Source organism: Podarcis filfolensis (genome assembly GCF_964270895.1).
Source record: "Podarcis filfolensis genome assembly, chromosome: 14".
Taxonomy (NCBI): domain Eukaryota; kingdom Metazoa; phylum Chordata; class Lepidosauria; order Squamata; family Lacertidae; genus Podarcis; species Podarcis filfolensis.
The window spans coordinates 27,505,996-27,523,507 of NC_139616.1; the positions used below are offsets into that span (position 1 = coordinate 27,505,996).

General features: G+C 51.2%; 1 protein-coding gene across 6 annotated transcripts; it reads left to right on the plus strand.

The window, feature by feature from the left end:
- Positions 1–2: 2 nt before the first annotated feature.
- Positions 3–17,083, plus strand: SERINC4 (serine incorporator 4). Of its 6 annotated transcripts, XM_083584651.1 has the most exons (13): positions 4,118–4,487; positions 4,692–4,856; positions 9,113–9,280; positions 10,215–10,393; positions 10,518–10,597; positions 11,539–11,632; positions 11,764–11,975; positions 12,614–12,709; positions 12,808–12,934; positions 13,357–13,429; positions 14,193–14,244; positions 14,579–14,720; positions 14,837–17,083. In XM_083584651.1, the coding sequence occupies exons 2-13, from the start codon at positions 4,755–4,757 to the stop codon at positions 15,048–15,050; spliced, it is 1,539 nt and encodes a 512-aa protein (XP_083440777.1). In that variant the 5' UTR covers positions 4,118–4,487; positions 4,692–4,754; the 3' UTR covers positions 15,051–17,083. The 6 variants fall into 6 exon arrangements, with proteins under 6 accessions (XP_083440781.1, XP_083440777.1, XP_083440778.1 ...); XM_083584655.1 differs by lacking the exons at positions 4,118–4,487; positions 4,692–4,856 and adding an exon at positions 3–118; XM_083584652.1 differs by lacking the exon at positions 4,692–4,856 and having other exon boundaries at positions 4,119–4,487.
- The last annotated feature ends 429 nt before the right edge of the window (positions 17,084–17,512 follow it).

Sequence of the window (17,512 nt, forward strand, 5' to 3'; positions counted from 1 at the left end):
AGCAGCGGAAAAAGGAGAAAGCGGCACTAATATAGAGATCAGCGCAAGAGCCTAGAGCGCCGATGCCCGGCGCCACCATAGACAGTGGAATGTAGACTGGCGAGCCAAACATCTGCAGGTGGAGCTTCCAGGTTCCTTTTGACCTTCTTGCCCCCACCCCAATAGCTGTACAGAGAAAGCACTGTAGAAACCTAGCAGTTATAAATAGGCGTGGTGGGCGGAGGACAGAAAACAGAACTAGAACAACAAAAGCAAAGGGCTCTCTCTACTCCTTTGGAGTTCTCATAGGAAAAATGTGACTTTTAAAAGATTTTCAAACACTAAAAAGTACCATGTCAATGCAGCTCATTGTCTCTTTATTGTGTGGGGAACCGTGGCTGAGAAAGCTACTGAATGACATTTCTCCAGTGTAGACTACTGCAATGTATGCTACACATTAGAGATGGAGGCAGATTGAAGGTATTGAACAACCCTGCAAGGTAGCTCAGAATTATTTGTTTATTATTATTATCCAGTCTTTTGGCAGGTTTTATTTAAAGGAAATGAGCAACTGTGGAATTGATCACAGGAATGGCCCTGAGGGAAGGGGTGAATCACTGTTCCCACATTTTTGCAACAAAATCCTTTCCACTTCCTATCTTGCAAGGAGAAAGCAACTGTGAGAGTGAATTTGATAACAAAACAGAGCTGGAGGAGAGAAAGCCTTCACCCCTGGCTCCCCTGGGATCATGTTTGAAAATCTTCTCTGACTTTGTCTCCTTAAACAAACATGTGCTTTCTTTGAGCACTGCATTACTAACCGCTCCCCCCTTTGCACCTTGTTTCCCCCCATCCCCAATATCCCCTGAGATTGGAGGATAGGTCACGCTAGTTCATTGATCCTCCTCCTCGCAGCCCAAATCCAGAAGCCAACTGTATGCTATTCATCCAATTGGCATTGACTTTTAGATGCTTACAAACTAAAGCTAAAATAAACAGCACCCCATTTACTGGATACAAGACTGAAAGAGCAGACAAGCCTCCATTTTCTGGGAAGGGGACACAAACACTGCTGCCCAGTCCCAGCTATGATAAAAGCCTGGATTTTTGTATTGCTGCTCACATTTTTGTCCAGGGGCCCCCAAAAGAAACAGTCAGCTTTCAACCCTGAAACTGAACAACCTGCATCAGTCTAAATGTTAGGGACAGGTATTTCTATACACCAGTTATGGCAGGTGGCAGGCATGGAGCTAAGCTCCCACAGACTGCCAAGAACAAGCAACAAAGCGTCTTGTGCCACCTTAAAAATTAACCAATGTAAGCCTTTGTGGACCTACAGGTCATGTCATCAGTGTTGTCCTGAGTTATCCTGGAAGGGCAAGCATGTGGGTGGAATTGTAAACAGTGAGGTCAAAAGGAAAAGGAGAAAAGTACAGATGGTGGACCTCTTGTGGATGTGGACTGAAAGTCCATCTAGTCTAGAATCCTGTTCTCACAGTGACCAACCAGATGTCCCTATAGGAAGCCTACAAGCAGGGCCAGAGTGCAATAGCAGCACTCTCTGCATTTGTGATTCCTATGAACTGGCATTCAGAGGCATATAAGAGAGTACAGGTAGAACACAACTATTGTGGCTAGTAGCCATTGGTAGCTTTTTCCTTCTTTAATTTATCTAATAATTTTATTTTAAAGCTATCCACATTGGTGGTCATCATTACATATTGTGGTAGCAAATACCGTCATTAAACTATCCACAGTGTGAAGTGCTTCTCTTTGTCTCTCCTGAATCTCCCACCATCCAGTTCCATTGGACGGGCCCCAGTGAGCTCTTAGTATTACGAGACAGAGAGAAAATATCTATCTGCTTTCTTCACAGGACAGCAGGCCTGGAAAGAATAAGAGGCAGAGTGTGGGTAAGGTGGGATGTGCCTAATGTCACAGGGGAGGCAGTGTTTGCTAGGTGGAGGGAATTATTATGCCATAGCAGAGAGCTCAGAGATTAGGCAGTTCATGGGGAAGGAAAGATCAGAGGCTGTGGCAGTGGCTGGGTGAGGACAGATCGCAGGGAAAGCAGGCTGAGGTTTTCAGTGGACCTGGGGCCTTTCTGTAGCACATCGATGGGGAGGGCACAGGAAGGGAGTCAGCAGAGCCGTCTTTCCCATAGGGCTTAATGGTGCGTTGCACCAGGGCGCCGGATTCTCAGGGGTGCCCCAGCAAGTGGGGGAGCTGCGCGGCTTTGCCGGCGGCCTTCCCTCTCCCTGCATGCCCGCCAGCTGCGCCCCAGCAACCATAAGGCTGGCGGGCATGCAGCTTCCCTCCCAAGCCTCCTTGGGAGGAGAGTGATCCCTGCAGAGGCTTAGTATGGAAGCTGTGCCCCACCAACCATATGGTTTGCGGGCACGCAGTTTCCCTCCCAAGCCTCTGTGGGGATTGCTCTCCTCCCGAGGAGGCTTGGGAGGGGTGCAACTTCACTCCCAAGCCTCTGCGGGGATCGCTCTCCCGCAGCGGCATGGGGGAGAGTTGTGCACCCCCCGGATGGCTGGCATTGCGCAGCTACAGCCACCCCAACACTATCCATGGTAATTTGGGGGCACTGGGGAGATATTTGCACCCCAGTGCTGCATCTGCTAAAGACGGCCCTGCGAGTCAGATACCCACCCACACTTCCTTGCAACAGCTAGGGTGTGGAAATCATTCTCTAGGACTAGAAAAGCAGGATGGTAGAGCAATTGTCATTCTTGTGGCCTCCCCACCTTGTTTCATAGGGATTAGACATCTGGCAAATCCCCAAATGTCAGGTTCTCACCTGTTTGTCTTCAAGGTGACCCAAGCCTGTTTGTTGCTTTAGAGTTGTTCATATCATTAATTATTATATTTATTTATATCCTGCATTTGCCCCCGACCAGGATTCAAGGTGACTTGCACAAATTAATACAACACAGATAAAATACAGAAAGCTAAAAACATATACTCCCTGATTGCTTAGTTGGTTAGAGTTTGGTGCTGATAATGCCAAGGTTTCAGGTTTGATCCTTGTATGGGACAGCTGCATATTCCTGCATTGCAGGGGTTTGGACAAGATAATCCTCATGGTCCCTTCCAACTCTACCATTCTATGATCATCATTAAAAAGCAACTAAACTCCAATAGAAGTAAAACAATATAAAGAACAAAGCTATTAATAAAAACAGTAAAAATAAGCAGTGGTTTTAAAATACCTTTCCTTCGAAACCCCCACGATACAAGTCAGTTCCCCAAGGCCTGTCAGAATAAAACAGTCTTCACCTGCTGGCAGTGGACAAGGTGGGAGCCATTCTAGCATCTCTACGAAGTTCATGGGAGCAGCCATCAAGAAGGCTCTGTGTTGCCACAAAGCATGTCTACGAGGTTGGCAGGACTGAGAGAAGCGTCTTCCCTGAAGATCTCGGAGCGCAGGCAGGTTTGTATGGAAGAATATGGTCTTTCAGATAGCGCTTTATTGGTCACAACCAACACTTTGAATTGTGCCTGGAAACAAACTGGTAACCAGCGGAGCTGTTGCAACAAGAGTGTCATATGGTTCCTATAACCTGCCCCAGTCAACAGTCTATCAGGGGTCAGCAAACCTTTTCAGCAGGGGCCAGTCCACTGTCCCTCAGACCTTGTCGGGGGCCAGACTATTATTTTGAAAAAAAAAAATGAACGAATTCCTATGCTCCACAAATAACCCAGAGTTGCATTTTAAATAAAAGGACACATTCTACTCATGTAAAACCGGCTGATTCCCAGACTGTCTGTGGGCCGGATTTAGAAGGCAATTGGGCCAGATCTGGCCCCTGGGCCTTAGTTTGCCTACCCATGGTCTAGCTTCACCTTTTTGGACCAGTTGTATTAAATAGTGGGTGGACATAGCAGACGACACAGAGATTTCTCCAAGTAGTTCTTTATAAGTAAGCTGGAACTGAACTGAACAGCAAACAGCTCAGCCGGCCTGCTTTTATAGGCAGCCGGCTGTCAACATTGTAACAAGAACAACCCTGGGTTTCCCACCTAAATTAACTGACATGGACTTGAGTGAAAACTATATACACTATACCCCTGGTGGCCAGGGTAAGAACTTCAATACATAACAAGTTGAAGTTTCTGGGCACTTTTCAAAGGCAGCCCCATGCAGAGTATGTTAACAGTAATCCACACAGGATGCAACTAAAGTGTGCACTGCTATGGCCAGATCAGTTTTAGTTCCCCGATGGAAGCCCTGCCCAGTCTCTGGCAGCCAAAGGAGGCCAGTAGTCCTGCATGGCTGAAGGGTGGTAGAGTCCTCTGCCTGCCTGCCACCCTCTCTGCCCTTGGAGCAGGTTCACAGAGGCTCCCTCACCAGGCAAGGCCCTGGCGAGGGAGCCTCTGTGGCTGCTACTTTGCTCCCTGGGGGGACCTGAGGTGAGAAGGCTCCTGTCCCTTCCATCTTGCAACAACAGCCTGAGATTCACCTAACCCAACGGAACGGCTAAGCTCTCTATTTCTGCCGGGTAAGAGGGTTAAAGAGGCAGATTTGGCTCCTGACATAATCAGGCAGAAAGGCAAGTGGAGGGGAAAGGAGCACCATCCCCCCACCTCAGGAAGGCCAATCGCTGGTCCCAAGGATCAAAGGTGGAGGCAGCGGGTTGCCAGTTGGCCAATCTCAGCCTCTCAGCTAATTGGCTTTCTCTTTGCAACCGCTTTCTGGAGAGCAGGCTCCACCTGGTCCCAGGGATGTGCTGCTGAGCAAAGGGCTGGGCCCACGGACCCAGGAGCGGATGACTGGGGGACGAGGGCAGGACATCCAGCCGTTCCCTTGGGGAGCTGGGGGCACCGGGAACAGAGGAGGAGGGATGGTGCCAGGCTACTGCAAGGCCCAGGTAAGCAGAGGGGAGGCTTCAAGACTTGTCAGCTCTGGGGTCTGGCCAAGGCCTGGCCCAAGAGGCCCCCAAGGGAGGGAACAGCCAGAACAGGCGATGCCAGCTTGAACACGAGCTGCTTCTTCTACCCCTGGGCCACACTGACTGGCAGCACCTCACCAGGGTATCAGACAGGGGGCATTCCTAGCCTTTCCTGGAGATGCCATGGGTATCAAACCAAGGACCTTCTGCATGCCAAGCAGGTGCTCTGCCACTGAGCCACAATGGCCCTTCTGCTGTGCCTGCAAGGCCCAAGCTCAGGCCAGAGTCCCAGCAACCTCCCCTCAAGTGAGAAAGCCTCTAGCCTTGGCCAATGCTGGGGAAAGCAAGCTAGCCATTTGCCCAGCAGCCCACTTGGCCCTTGCTCTCAGCTCCAGGACCAGGGAAGGATCAGGCCTCCCACGGAGGTTCAGAGGATAAAGGCTTGTGAGCCTCAGCCTTGACAATCAACACAATTAATTAAATGAAAGATAATTGGACTCACAATGAGAATGTAGAAAAAGCACACATGCAGAGGGTTCTTGGGATGATGCATGTGTGGCCGGGGGGAGGGGGTTGGTTTGCCCTTCTTGCCTTGTTCACACAGTCTGCCCAGCACTGTTCCCCAGTGCTCAGGGGGACTTCCAGAAGGGGTTTTCTGTTGCAAACGGGTCCTGCAGGGCTGGTTTTCAATTGCATGCAGTTGGCACGTGGCCTTCCACACATCTTGTTTATTCAACCGTGGATTTTCACTGTTACCCCGCTTGCCATCCACATCAGAGGGTGGAGCCTGGCAGAATTAATTTAGTTGGTGGCTTTTTTGCCCCTCCTCTGCATCGCTGGCAGCACAGAAGGAGGCATAGCTGTCAACCTTCCCTTTTTTGCGGGAAATTCCCTTATTCCAGCGTCGTTTCCCGCTGCTATCCCGGATTGTTAGATATCCCGTAGACTGTCTCCGGGATAGGTGAGGCTGCTGATCCCTTATTTTCAAATCTGAAAGTTGACAGCTATGAGAAGAAGGCAAGAGGGCAAACTTGGCTAGCCCAGTTAGTTGTCGTGTTTCATAAGGCACAAACTGGAGGCCTGTTGGCAGAAGGGGGAGCGATATCTCTTGATTCTTTTTTTGATACTTGGGGAAGTGCTATATTGATCTGCTGTTTGGTTTTGTGTGGCTGGGACCAAGTAGCAATATTTTTTAAAAATATGGCTAATCTTATCTATACACCCCTGTAACCATTAACAGCACAGCTATGCAGTCTCTTCCCCTAACCCTCCCAAAGCACAGCATCAATGAAAGACTGAAGTTCTTTTTTTAAAAAAATATTTTTTATTGGTTTTACAAAAATTTTAAAATTAATTATATATCATCTCCTAGAATTCCTTTATCTTTTTACAATTCCACCACATATAATAAAAGGTGGCAAGACTGAAGTTCTAAGGAGGAGGTTTTGTGCATGAAATTCAGATTAAACTTTTTAAGAGAGAAAGTCTGGTGTATGTACTGTGATTACAGTCTGAAGAGGTAATTCCCCACAATGACTTGATACCACAACTCCCTCTCATCAGGCCACTGAAATTCAAATGCACCTTCAGCATTGTAGTCATTACTGGGAATGAACATCCTGTGTCTGTTACTGGTGTATCTGGAACAAAATAGCTTAACTTGTGCTCTGGAGAGGAGCTGACGAATGCAGGGTTTATGTGTGTGATAAAACATCAGTCAGCACCACACACATGACAAACTACCCCTCCCCACCCCTCAAAAAAACCCCCACAACAACTCTGTGCCAAGGAATTTCCACACCAGACAGAGACAGCGGATGTTTAACAGGTTGTTTCTACTTATCGGATTTCCCAGAGGAAGGGGAAATCCGGATTAAATGTAAATTTAAAAAATGTGGGCTGGGATTTTGATGGCGGTGATGTTGTATAGACAATGCAGAAAGCTTTCATCCCTGAGCAGCATTGTTTCCACAAATAATTCCTGCCTGGAAGGGAGCCTCCATAGGGATGCTACCCCATAACTTGGTGCCAACTCTTGCCTCTAGAAACTCAGGATTCACGCACTCATCCATCTGCTTTCTAAACTGGTACACTTTTCTCCTCTGACATGTTCCTTGGACCCTCCCCTTCCAGGTAGCTACTATCCCTTCCTCACAGGGGCTGTCCTGATTCCTTTTGCAGTCACAATATCAAGGCCAGAGACAGTCCTGGGTGCTTCTTGCAGGTCGTTAGCTGCCCAGGAATGGGACATGAGCACCTTCTTTGTGTAGAGTAGCTTCTTGGAAGCAGAGTGCCAGTTTCCCTCTAGGTGTGGCACCCCTGCCTCTCTTTTAACAGGAATCCAAGTGGGTGTTTCTCTAAGATGCTAGTTGGTGCCTGGAGGGGTCCTCTCCATAAAATCTCCTTAAGCTGATGGGCAGCAGTTTCAGGCCCCTGGCTCTGGGCACATGGAGAATTAAGCTCCCCATCTTGAGGTGATATCCCAGCTGGGTTGAGGAACACATTCCATTCAAACTCTTTCCCAGGTGTGCTTCTTGACTGAGGAGGGTGAGAGGTGTTCAAGGAGCTTCCTGAGGCAGGCCAGAAATGTGGCCAACTAGCAAAGGTGGTCCTCCACCTTGCAGTGCATCCCTAACTTCATTGGCCCAACTGCAGATCACAGGGTGGGGCTCTGCCCAGCTCAAGTGGGAGGAGGGATGGATGCTGTGCCTGTGTCAATTAGGAGTGACTCTAATCCCTCTCTAGGGTTATTGGTGGTCAGATGGACTCTGAGAACACAGCTGGGCAGGATGCTCAGGTGCAGAGCTAGGGGTGGGTGGGAGGCTTTGGCTGGCTCCTCTTTGGGGCCATTGCCTTATGGGATCCAGGTGTTGCTGTGCTAGACCCAGAGAAAGAAGAAGAAATGCAACAGCTGCAGAACTGGTCAGAAGCAGCAGACAGAGAACTCAGTGACGCAGGAGCTTTGGAGTCTCTGGAAAGTGGGCTAATGAGAAGGTTGTTGGCATCCAAAGGTGTCCTGCAGAGTGATAATAAGGCAATGCAAGCAAGTTAAAACAATGAGCCTTAGGAGTGTCAGGAGCCATCTTCTACTGAATCAGACTATCCAGCTCAGCACTGTCTACACTGGCTGGCAGCAATAGCTCTCCAGTCTTCATTCAGGGGCCTTCCCAGCCATACCTGGAGAAGCTGCTTGAGAATGAACCTGGAACCTTCAACATGCCAAGCAGATGCTCTGCCATCGAGCCACAGCCCTTCCTGGTCTTAAAGTGAGCCATTTGGCAGTGATCCCTGCTTGGTATACAAACTCATCTTCCTGTATGTGCTCATTGAGATTTACCTTTAAAGTATTGCACTGTCAATTGGACTTATTGACAGTGCCAGAGCAATCCTCCTGGGCACACGTGAACTCCAGATTACAGGGAAGCATGTGGAGTCAGCCTGGAAAGCCCATCTCTGCTCACAGATCGCTGCCTATTATGCTACTCCCATAGCAGACTGCTCAGCTGGCGCGTCTCAGGGACAGGAATGTGCCCTCCCTTTCTAACCTATTGTGTGTTCCACAGTCTCAGGATGGGTGGCACAAAACCCTCTGAGGGCACAGAAACATTGCAACCCACGGCTGGTTTTCCCACAAGGGAGAAACCATGCATGAATTGTTTTCTTTATTAACTGCAATTGTATAACTGTTCCATAAGAGGAGCTGCTCTAAAGTACAGTGTAGAACAGCAAAAAGAAATTACCATTAAGAACTAAAACACCATCTTAGAAATTCTGTATCACTGCCAGTTCTTGACCCACAGCTGACCCCATGAGCTGGGTTGCTTGTTTTGCATATTTTGTCCGGCTGAACCAGAGACTGGTGGAAGCATGTTGGACCCTGAATGTGACGCCTGCCCCTCTCCAGTAGCAACAGATGGCACCTGAGCTCCCCAATCCCCTTAATCCCGCCTCCTGCAGGCTGTGCCCCTCACTCACTGCTCAAGGACCTGCTCAGGGACAGCCTTGTGGGTGGGCCAAGCCTAGGGACTGACCCAGGACAATCTGGCTGCCCAGCCCCTCATCCATGCAGGCAACAGACCCCAGCTGCTTTCTGCTGGCAGAGGCTTGGGGTGAAGGGTCCAGTGAGATGGAAGAGGCAGGGAGTCCAGCTTATTGTGGGTAGAGAGGCAGAGGGTTGCTGGGCATGCAGAGAGGGCCTAAGTAGGTAACACTCAACTTCCCTCTCCCCTGCTCAGATTTGCTGCTGCTGCGGCCCAGCCCCTTGCACCTTGTGCTGTCCCTGCTGCCCCGGCATCAAGGTCTCGACAGGGACCCGGCTCCTCTACATGCTCTTCCACATCCTGGCCTGTGCCAGCTGCTGCTTCATGCTCTCCCGCACTGTGGCCGAAGCCATCAAGGAGAACGTGAGTGAGTGAGAAGCCACTGCCACCGCCATTGGGAGCCTCCTCCACCTGCACCTGGAGACTCATTGGGGTGGGGGGGGGGGAGGGAGGACAACTGGCCACTATTCTGAGAAAATAATCTCCTCCAAGTGGCAGGGAGGGGCTCGAATGACCAGCTTCCTCTTATTAATTCACTTCCCTTTTTAAAATGCTATTACTCTAGTTCTATTTAAAAAGAGAAGAAAACAGAGGGTGGGCTCTGCAAAGCAAACATTTTAATTCCACACTAAATAGTGGCACAGGGACACGGGTGGCGCTGTGGGTTAAACCACAGAGCCTAGGACTTGCCAATCAGAAGGCTGGTGGTTCGAATCATTGTGACGGGGTGAGCTCCTGTTGCTCGGTCCCTGCTCCTGCCAACCTAGCAGTTCGAAAGCACGTCAAAGTGCAAGTAGATAAACAGGTACCGCGGGAAGGTAAACGGCATTTCCATGCACTGCTCTGGTTCGCCAGAAGCAGCTTAGTCATGCTGGCTACGTGACCCGGAAGCTGTACACCGGCTCCCTCGGCCAGTAAAGCGAGATGAGCGCCGCAACCCCAGAGTCGGCCACGACTGGACCTAATGGTCAGGGGTCCCTTTACCTTTTAAATTGCGGCACAATGGTTAGCATGTTGGACTCGGACCAGAAATACAAGGGTTCAAATCCCTACTTGGCCATGAAGCTCACTGGGTGTGATTTGGGGGGGGGCAGTCCCCACATCTCAGCCTATCTTCCCTCGCAGGGTTTTTTAAATGAGATGGGAAATAGTCATGCATGTTGCCTTGAGCCCCTTGGAGTGGCACAAAGTGGGATATAAATGCAATCAATCAATCAATCAATCAATCAAGGGTTCCAGTGTGGAAGTTCTGGCAATGCTTCCCCCCACCCCGGGTCTCTCTTCCTTCCTCCCACAGGTGCCTTTCTACGCAGTGCTGTGTGAACACCTTCCTGGGGGCAGTGACTGTGACATCCTGGTGGGCTACTCAGCTGTCTACAGGGTCTGCTTTGGCACCGCCTGCTTCTACCTGGGCCAGGCAGCCTTCTTGGTCAACATCAAGTCCAGCAGCAACGTCCGCGCCCTCTTGCACAATGGGTGAGGAGAAGGGAGGTCCTGACCCAGACCTGGGCTGTTACGGAGGAGCAGGCAGAGGAAGCCACAGGCTCGTCCATCCAAGGGCCACCCTGGTTATTCACCGCCTCTTTGGGGTCTGTTGCAGGTTCTGGTTCCTGAAGCTCCTCATCCTTGTGGGGCTCTGCGCAGCCGCCTTCTTCATCCAAGACCAGCGCTTCCTCCGAGGTAAGGAGAATAGAAGAGCAGCCCACTTGGCTGCTGGATCAGGCTGGTGGCTCTGCAACTTGCTCCTGCCAAGCACCCCACCCCTCCTCACTGTAGGGACAGCCCTCCAGGTAGGGATGGAGGAAGGCAGCCATTTCCCTTCTTCACCAGCCTCGTTTCCATTCTGCTGCAGTTCAGTTTCCACCAAATACGACGTAATTTGTCTTGCTGCCTGCTGTTCGATGTAGGTTAAAATTATGTGACGTGAATAACTGTTTGGGTAACTTACATACATTTCAAGGTGAAATAAATATCAAAAGAATGTAAGGAAAGAAAGAAACACTTATCATTCATTATCATCTGCAGACTTGAAAACTACAACAGGAACATATATGGACCCTTTTTGCTTGACAGATTTCTGAACAGGCAAAATGGAGCCATTCCCTCATCCTTTTCTGTTTCTGTCAGAATCAGCATCCCTACCTCTGGTGGGGCTTATTTCCTTACTGATAATCCTCTGAGGGGACCCATAGGAGGTGGAGATGGCCACCAGCTTTGAAAGATTGCTTTAAAAGATTAGACAAACTCATGGAGGCAGCTGTGCTTCTGAATACCAGTTCCTGGAAAGCACAGAAAGAAAGGGAGCTCATGTGCTCAAATCCTGCTTGCTGGTTTCCCATTGAGGCATGTTGTTGGCCACCATGAGAAGAGGATGCTGGACTAGATGGGCCCTCATTGGCCTGATTGAGCAGGCTCTTGTTTCCATGATCCTGCTCCTCAGCCAAAAAAGGCTTCTCTTTGAGGGATCTAAGCCAGAAGAGCCTCTTTCCTGCCTTTCCTGGCCAGAACTGAGCTGGCTTTCCAGAGGGGAAACAGCCTGGCCGGACAGCCAGAGGTGGCACTTGGCTTCTTTGGTCCCCCTGACCACCACCCACATTTCTGTCCTCCTTTCGCCCTTGCAGCCTGGCACTTGGTTGGTGTCTGCGGAGGCTTTGCCTTCATCCTGGTCCAGCTGGTGCTGATCACAGCCTTTGCTCACACCTGGAACAAGAACTGGTGAGTCTGCCTTCTGGATGGAATGGGTTGGGACACCTTCCTGGACCAAGTGCCCACAAGGGGGCCGGAGAAGGGAGGGAGCTGGCCTCAGGTCGGTGCTCCGAACAAGCTTTTCCCTCGTTCTCTCACAGGCTGACAGGCGCATCCACAGACAAGCGCTGGTACCTGGCTATCTTCCTGGCCACACTGGGCTTCTACACCATAGCCTCCACTGCTTACACTTTCCTGTACAAATTCTACACCCACCCAGGCGGCTGTTTCCTCAACAAGGGGCTGCTGGCCTTCAACGGTGCCCTGTGCCTCCTCATGTCCTTCATCTCCATCACCCCCTGCGTCCGCCTGCGTGAGTAATGGCATGTGTGGATTTTACAGCACAGGGTGGTATTGGAGGGGCAGGGGCTCGCAGCCTTCTGTGGCCTGCAACAAGCAAAGTGTAGAGCACTCTCAGGACTTACCGGTAATTGCCCAAACAAGAAGCACTGAACCAGTGCCCTCTTCTCCCTGGAAGTTCCTCTCCCAAGGATGTTGAGTTCTAGGTGGTTTCCTTAGAGGGGTGGGTGCCAGGAGGATAAATAATTTTATCAAATCCTCACCTAAGAGACCAGGCTTCTAGGTACACAACAAGGTCAAGCAGAAAGAATAGGTCCAGGTACAAAAGGTGATTCAGAAACAAGGTCATGAGACAGTCCCAGGACCCTGTCACAGGGAGCTCAGCAAGGATGGGGATCAGAGAGCCAGAGGCCTGTGATGTTTCCAGCAACTGGAAGGGTCAGGAGGCGGCTTATATACTCTGCCTCCTAAAGCACACCCTAAGTACAGCTTCTGGCAGTGAGGGAGCATCAGGAATCATGTACACACAAGTAGATCAATGACTCTGGGCCAATAGACACAGACTGCATTTTCACTCTTTATTGTTGGGATGGGGATTTTTTTTGAGGACACTGATAACCCTTTATTTCCCTTGCACCTGCCTGCTCCCAGGACAGCCAAGCTCCAGCCCCTTACAGGCCTCCATCATCTGCTGCTATGTCATGTACCTGACCTTCTCCGCCCTGTCCAGCCGGCCACCAGAGAAAGGTCTGTGTCAGCTCTGAGCCTTTGCCTTCTGGGGAGATCCACGGGGGTGAGGCAGGCCCTCAATCAGCTAATGGCATTTTCCTCCTCCTCTCCCACAGTGCAGTACAAGGGGCAGAATCTCACCATCTGCTTCCCCAGTGTGAGCAAGGACGGGATGCAGACTGAGGATACAACGGTGGCTATCCTGGGGGCTGGGGTCATGTATGCCTGCGTCCTCTTTGCCTGGTGGGTACCTGCCTATGTGCTCCCAGAGGTCTCAGATCCCAAGCCAAGGATTGACCCCAGCTTGCCAGAGTGGGCCAGAGGAGGGGTCTGGGAATAAGGGAACTGCACTGCCACCCATTCCTGTTACAAGATAATAGACTGGTGGAGAATGCAGACAAGTTGGACTTCTGGGGTAATGCCCTCAGGCTGCCCACCAAGTGATTCTTTCCTCAAAGCAATTTGGGCCAGCCCTGACAGGGAGGAGCAGAGCCCGCCTGCTGGACTCCTGGCATACTGGGATGGATTCTGTGTCAGAGAAACAGGACAGGCTGTCCATCCCATCCTGTGGTCAGCTTGTCTACAATGGCTGGGTAGAGGATGGGCTGTGCTCAGGAAGGGCTTCTGCTGCTGATTTGCTCATCCTTGTCCTTCTCCTCCTGCAGCAATGAAGCATCAATGCTCGCTGAGCTGTTTGGACCTCTGTGGATGGTCAGGATCTACAGCTTTGAGTTTAAGGTGGGTTCCAGGAAAGGGTCCAGTGTGGGGCAGAAACCCTCTTGAGAGGCAGCTGCTGATCTTCAATGCTTTCCCCCCTAACCTCCAGCTCCTGAAACGATTCTCCATTGCCCAAGAGGATTCTCTTTTCTTTTATCATTTATTTGTTATTTAGCATTTCAAGTTGCAACCACTGTATGTGTTTGGGCAGAAAAGCAGGCAATGAAATGAATGTCTCAGTGTCTGAGGCCTGCTTCTTGGGATACTGCCTGTGTTCAAGTTCTAATGTCCAAATGCACAATCTGCTTTGTTCCCACAATGTATATCTCATGGATTTCCCCTGCGAAACACTGGCAGGGGTGGGCCCAATCCTAGCCTGGTTACCACTTCCAAATACAACCAGGGTAGGATTCCCCCTTTTTCAGCTAGAGGGGAAAAGCCAGCACCCTCTGTAACTGATACTAGACTCCCTCTTTGTTTCCTGGGAAGTCAGGACTCCATAGACCACCCTCAGGATGGGGATGGAGAGCCTCTGGCCTTCCAGATGTTGCTGGACTGCAACTCCCATTCTCTTCTCCCCATCCCCAACCCCCTGGGGCCAGACAGGCTGAGGCTGATGGGAGCTGAAGAGCCAGGGGTCCCCTATGACCACCATCGTGACTTAAGGGTTGGGTGAGGGTGTCACCCTGGCAGTTGCCAGCTGTGTTTCCATTGTGAGCTAAGGGGCAGCCAGGTGGCAAGAGGTTGCATGAGCAGTGGATGACCCATCCTGTTCTCTTTGCAGAAGGCGTCCTGTTTCTTCTGTTGCCCTGATAAGATGGAAGAAGAGGTAGCAGGTGAGTGCAATGGAGCCCCAGCAGCATCATAAGCCACTTGGGCCTTCCAGTGCCCCCCAACCCCATCCACTGTTGGGGTGCAAGGCAGGTATCTTAGGTATGCATAGCAGGAGGAGCAATCTTTGGGGACACTCCTTATCTTATGCTCTCCTGAATCTTTCCCCCAGATGCTCAAATAAGGGACAGGGGATGTGTACAGGACTCCCCAACAATGGGACACCCCATAAGAGTCAGGATAGCTGGTCATTCAACCAGACACTGCTATTGGTGCAGAGCAGGGCTTTGGATCCCTGAGCTGTGTGAGCAGGAGGGCCCTTTTTCACCCCTGGCCTAGGGCAGAGAGGTGAGCAGGAAGGGTCCCCAGTGGAGCAGCAGATTGTGCACGGCGACCCTGTGGTCTACAGCTACTCCACCTTCCACTTTGTCTTCTTCCTGGCCTCACTGTACGTCATGATGACTCTCACCAACTGGTTCAGGTAGGAACAAGGTGCCTGGTTCTGGTAGGAACAAGGGGAGTGGCAACCAGAGTGGCAAAAGTGGGGGGGGGCAGCGTTGGAGCTTGCAATGCGACCTGTCTCTGCTCTCCTTGCAGTTATGAAAATGCGGTGCTAGAGACCACCTTCACTCACGGCAGCTGGTCCACCTTCTGGGTTAAGGTCTCTTCTGGCTGGGCCTGTGTCCTCCTCTACCTCTGGCTTCTGCTGGGCCCACTCTGCCTCCCAGGCTCGCGCCAACGCAACAACACCCCCCTGCGTGTCTTGCGGCGTCAGCGGCGCAACCTTCACCGCATCAGTGTTGCTACGTAGCTGCTGCTGCCGCCACTGCCAAAAGGGCCTGGAGGCTCTTTTGCCACAGCCTGCCGTGGGCTCAGCCGCCTGCCACGATCACCAAAGGCCGGTGCCAAGAGACCCACCTGGTGCCAAGAGACCAGGCCTGGTCCGATGACTGCCTGCCACTGGGTGCTGCATGTGAAGGCTGCCCACGATGCCACGTCCCAGTGCTGGCCACAGCATGCCTTGCCCCAGCTGGTACCTTTAATGTGAACGAGCCAGCAGAGTGGGGGCTCAGAGGAGGCAGGTGCTTTAATGGAAGGAGAGGATAAGGGTGGTCTGATTGTCCCCCAGTGTTGGCTGCAAGGCTGGACAAAATACGAGGCAGAGCTCCAAGTGGCGAAGTCCCACTAATATGGACCAGAGAACTCCAGAGAGAGGAAGGAGGAAGGTGCACACAAAGAATCAGACACAGGAACACAGCGCCTCTCCCCAGTTCTCAGCCATTATCAGACACTGCAAGGTCTTGACAGTGAGCAACATCTGACCTGTAGTGGGGTGTGTGTGAGGGGGGCCTCCTGCTGTGGCACCTCTTCCCATGTGTACAGGTGGTGGAAAGATGATCCTGCCAAATGGGGGGAGGAGGGTCCTGCCGCGGTGCTGATTAACAAGGAGAGACAAACCCAAAGGGCTGGTGCTCATTGTGGACGTTGTATTTGCTCTGCCAATAAAATCTTGTTCAACTGTGATGCTGCTGGGTGCATTGATAGATTCAGGGGCCCATCCTGCTCTCCTGAATCCTAATGGCTGCTAGTGGACCTGCTTCCCCCACCGCTACTTCTTTCCTTCCGTATGAATTGCCCAGCCTTAGAACTCACAGCAGTGTAGCTGAGGCTAATGCGCCAACTTGGCAGGGTGGTTGTTGTTAGGCAGGACCTTTTAGTGATGGGGGTGGGAGGATAGTAGAGGCTGGGCTTGCAAGACTCAGCTGAGAAAATGATGGAGCAAGCCCAGCATTGGAACAGCCTTCTCTCTCTGCTGGCTCCACCTGTGGTTCCTATTCCCAGTTGTACCTGGAGAGGCCATCAGCGACTGAACCTGGACCTTCTGGTGCCTGCAAAGCCCATGTCGGCCCTTCCTGCAAATGTTCCTACAAAGCATCACCTGGGAGGACTCTGTCCCACAGCCAGAGAACTCTTGAATTGGAACTTTGGTTTCTCTTTGCTCCTCAGGGGCAGGGGAGGAATGGGGAAGAGCACCTCAGCAGAAGAGGCTAGTGCCACTCTTTATGCCAAAATTCCCCCCATCCTCTTTATCCCAAAGCACTGCAGGGAGACCTCCTATGGCCAAACATACTGTGGGTGTGGGTGGCACTGCCTCAACTGAGGCTGCGCAAGTTGCTGACAGTTGGGAGATCTTGGGTTATTTCCCTGGGAGAGGAACTTTTGTTTAGAGTATCTCACCCAGGGCAGGTGAAGAGGGGTTAGAACATCCTCCCTAGGTGTGGATGGGGAATGCTCTGCCTTGCAAATCTGGGGCATCCTGCCTGGTTTGGGTCAGCTGCAATAGGAGGAGAATCATAGGACAGACTCATCCAGGCCAGCATTTGGGACAGGCTATGGCGACCTGACAAGAGCCAACAGAGCATAGTCTCTCCGTGGGGAAACTATGAACCCTGCAGTCATGGTAATCCCAGCCCTCTGCCCAGGTTCTTCTTCAAGGTCCATTGCCTCTGAGGCAGAGTCCACATTTTGGGAGCCACTGGATGGGCAAGATCCAGTTCTGTGGGATGAAACCAACCTGAGCCCCTTCCATTCCTTGTCAAGCAAACAGGTGATGCAAGGCCAGTTGGGGAGGGCACTGTGAAACCGAGTACGCAAGGTACTCCTGTGCCTGTGGGATGCAGCAGGTCTGAGATCAGGTCTCTCCTGATGACCAGACGCAAGGGTGACCTCCCTCTCCCCCAGAGATAATCAGGGTCTGTGCAACTCCTGGAAGGAGGCTGGCCACAGAAAGGGAGAGCCAGAGAAAGCAGCTACAGGTGACCAGGCCTGGGTACAGTCAGTCATGGGCTAGGCCTTGATTTTAACTTAATTGGTGCCCTGGCAATGGAGCAAGGCAGGCACCGCACCAAACTGAGTGGGAAGAGCAACTATTTAAAATATGGCCAGGAAGTCTAACTCAGCTCTATTTAATTTTAAAAGGGAGGATTCTTCATCTTTTATGGAGGAAGGCTTTGCTCTAAGAAAGCCAGTTCAAGAAAGTGACGTCACTTCATTGGAGGTAATTTAAAGCCACCAACATAAAGCCTGAAACAAAAGTTGGTTTACAGCCTAGAGGAGATCAACTTTAAACCACAGGATGCCAGCATTGCTAAGCAAGAGGGCTGTAAAAGGCAAGAAGGGATACAGGAGAGATGACCAGTCACACCCTGCCTGCATCTGAGCTTACACAGACATCTCTCTGGGCATAGGGTGCTGGACTGGATCCCTGACCCA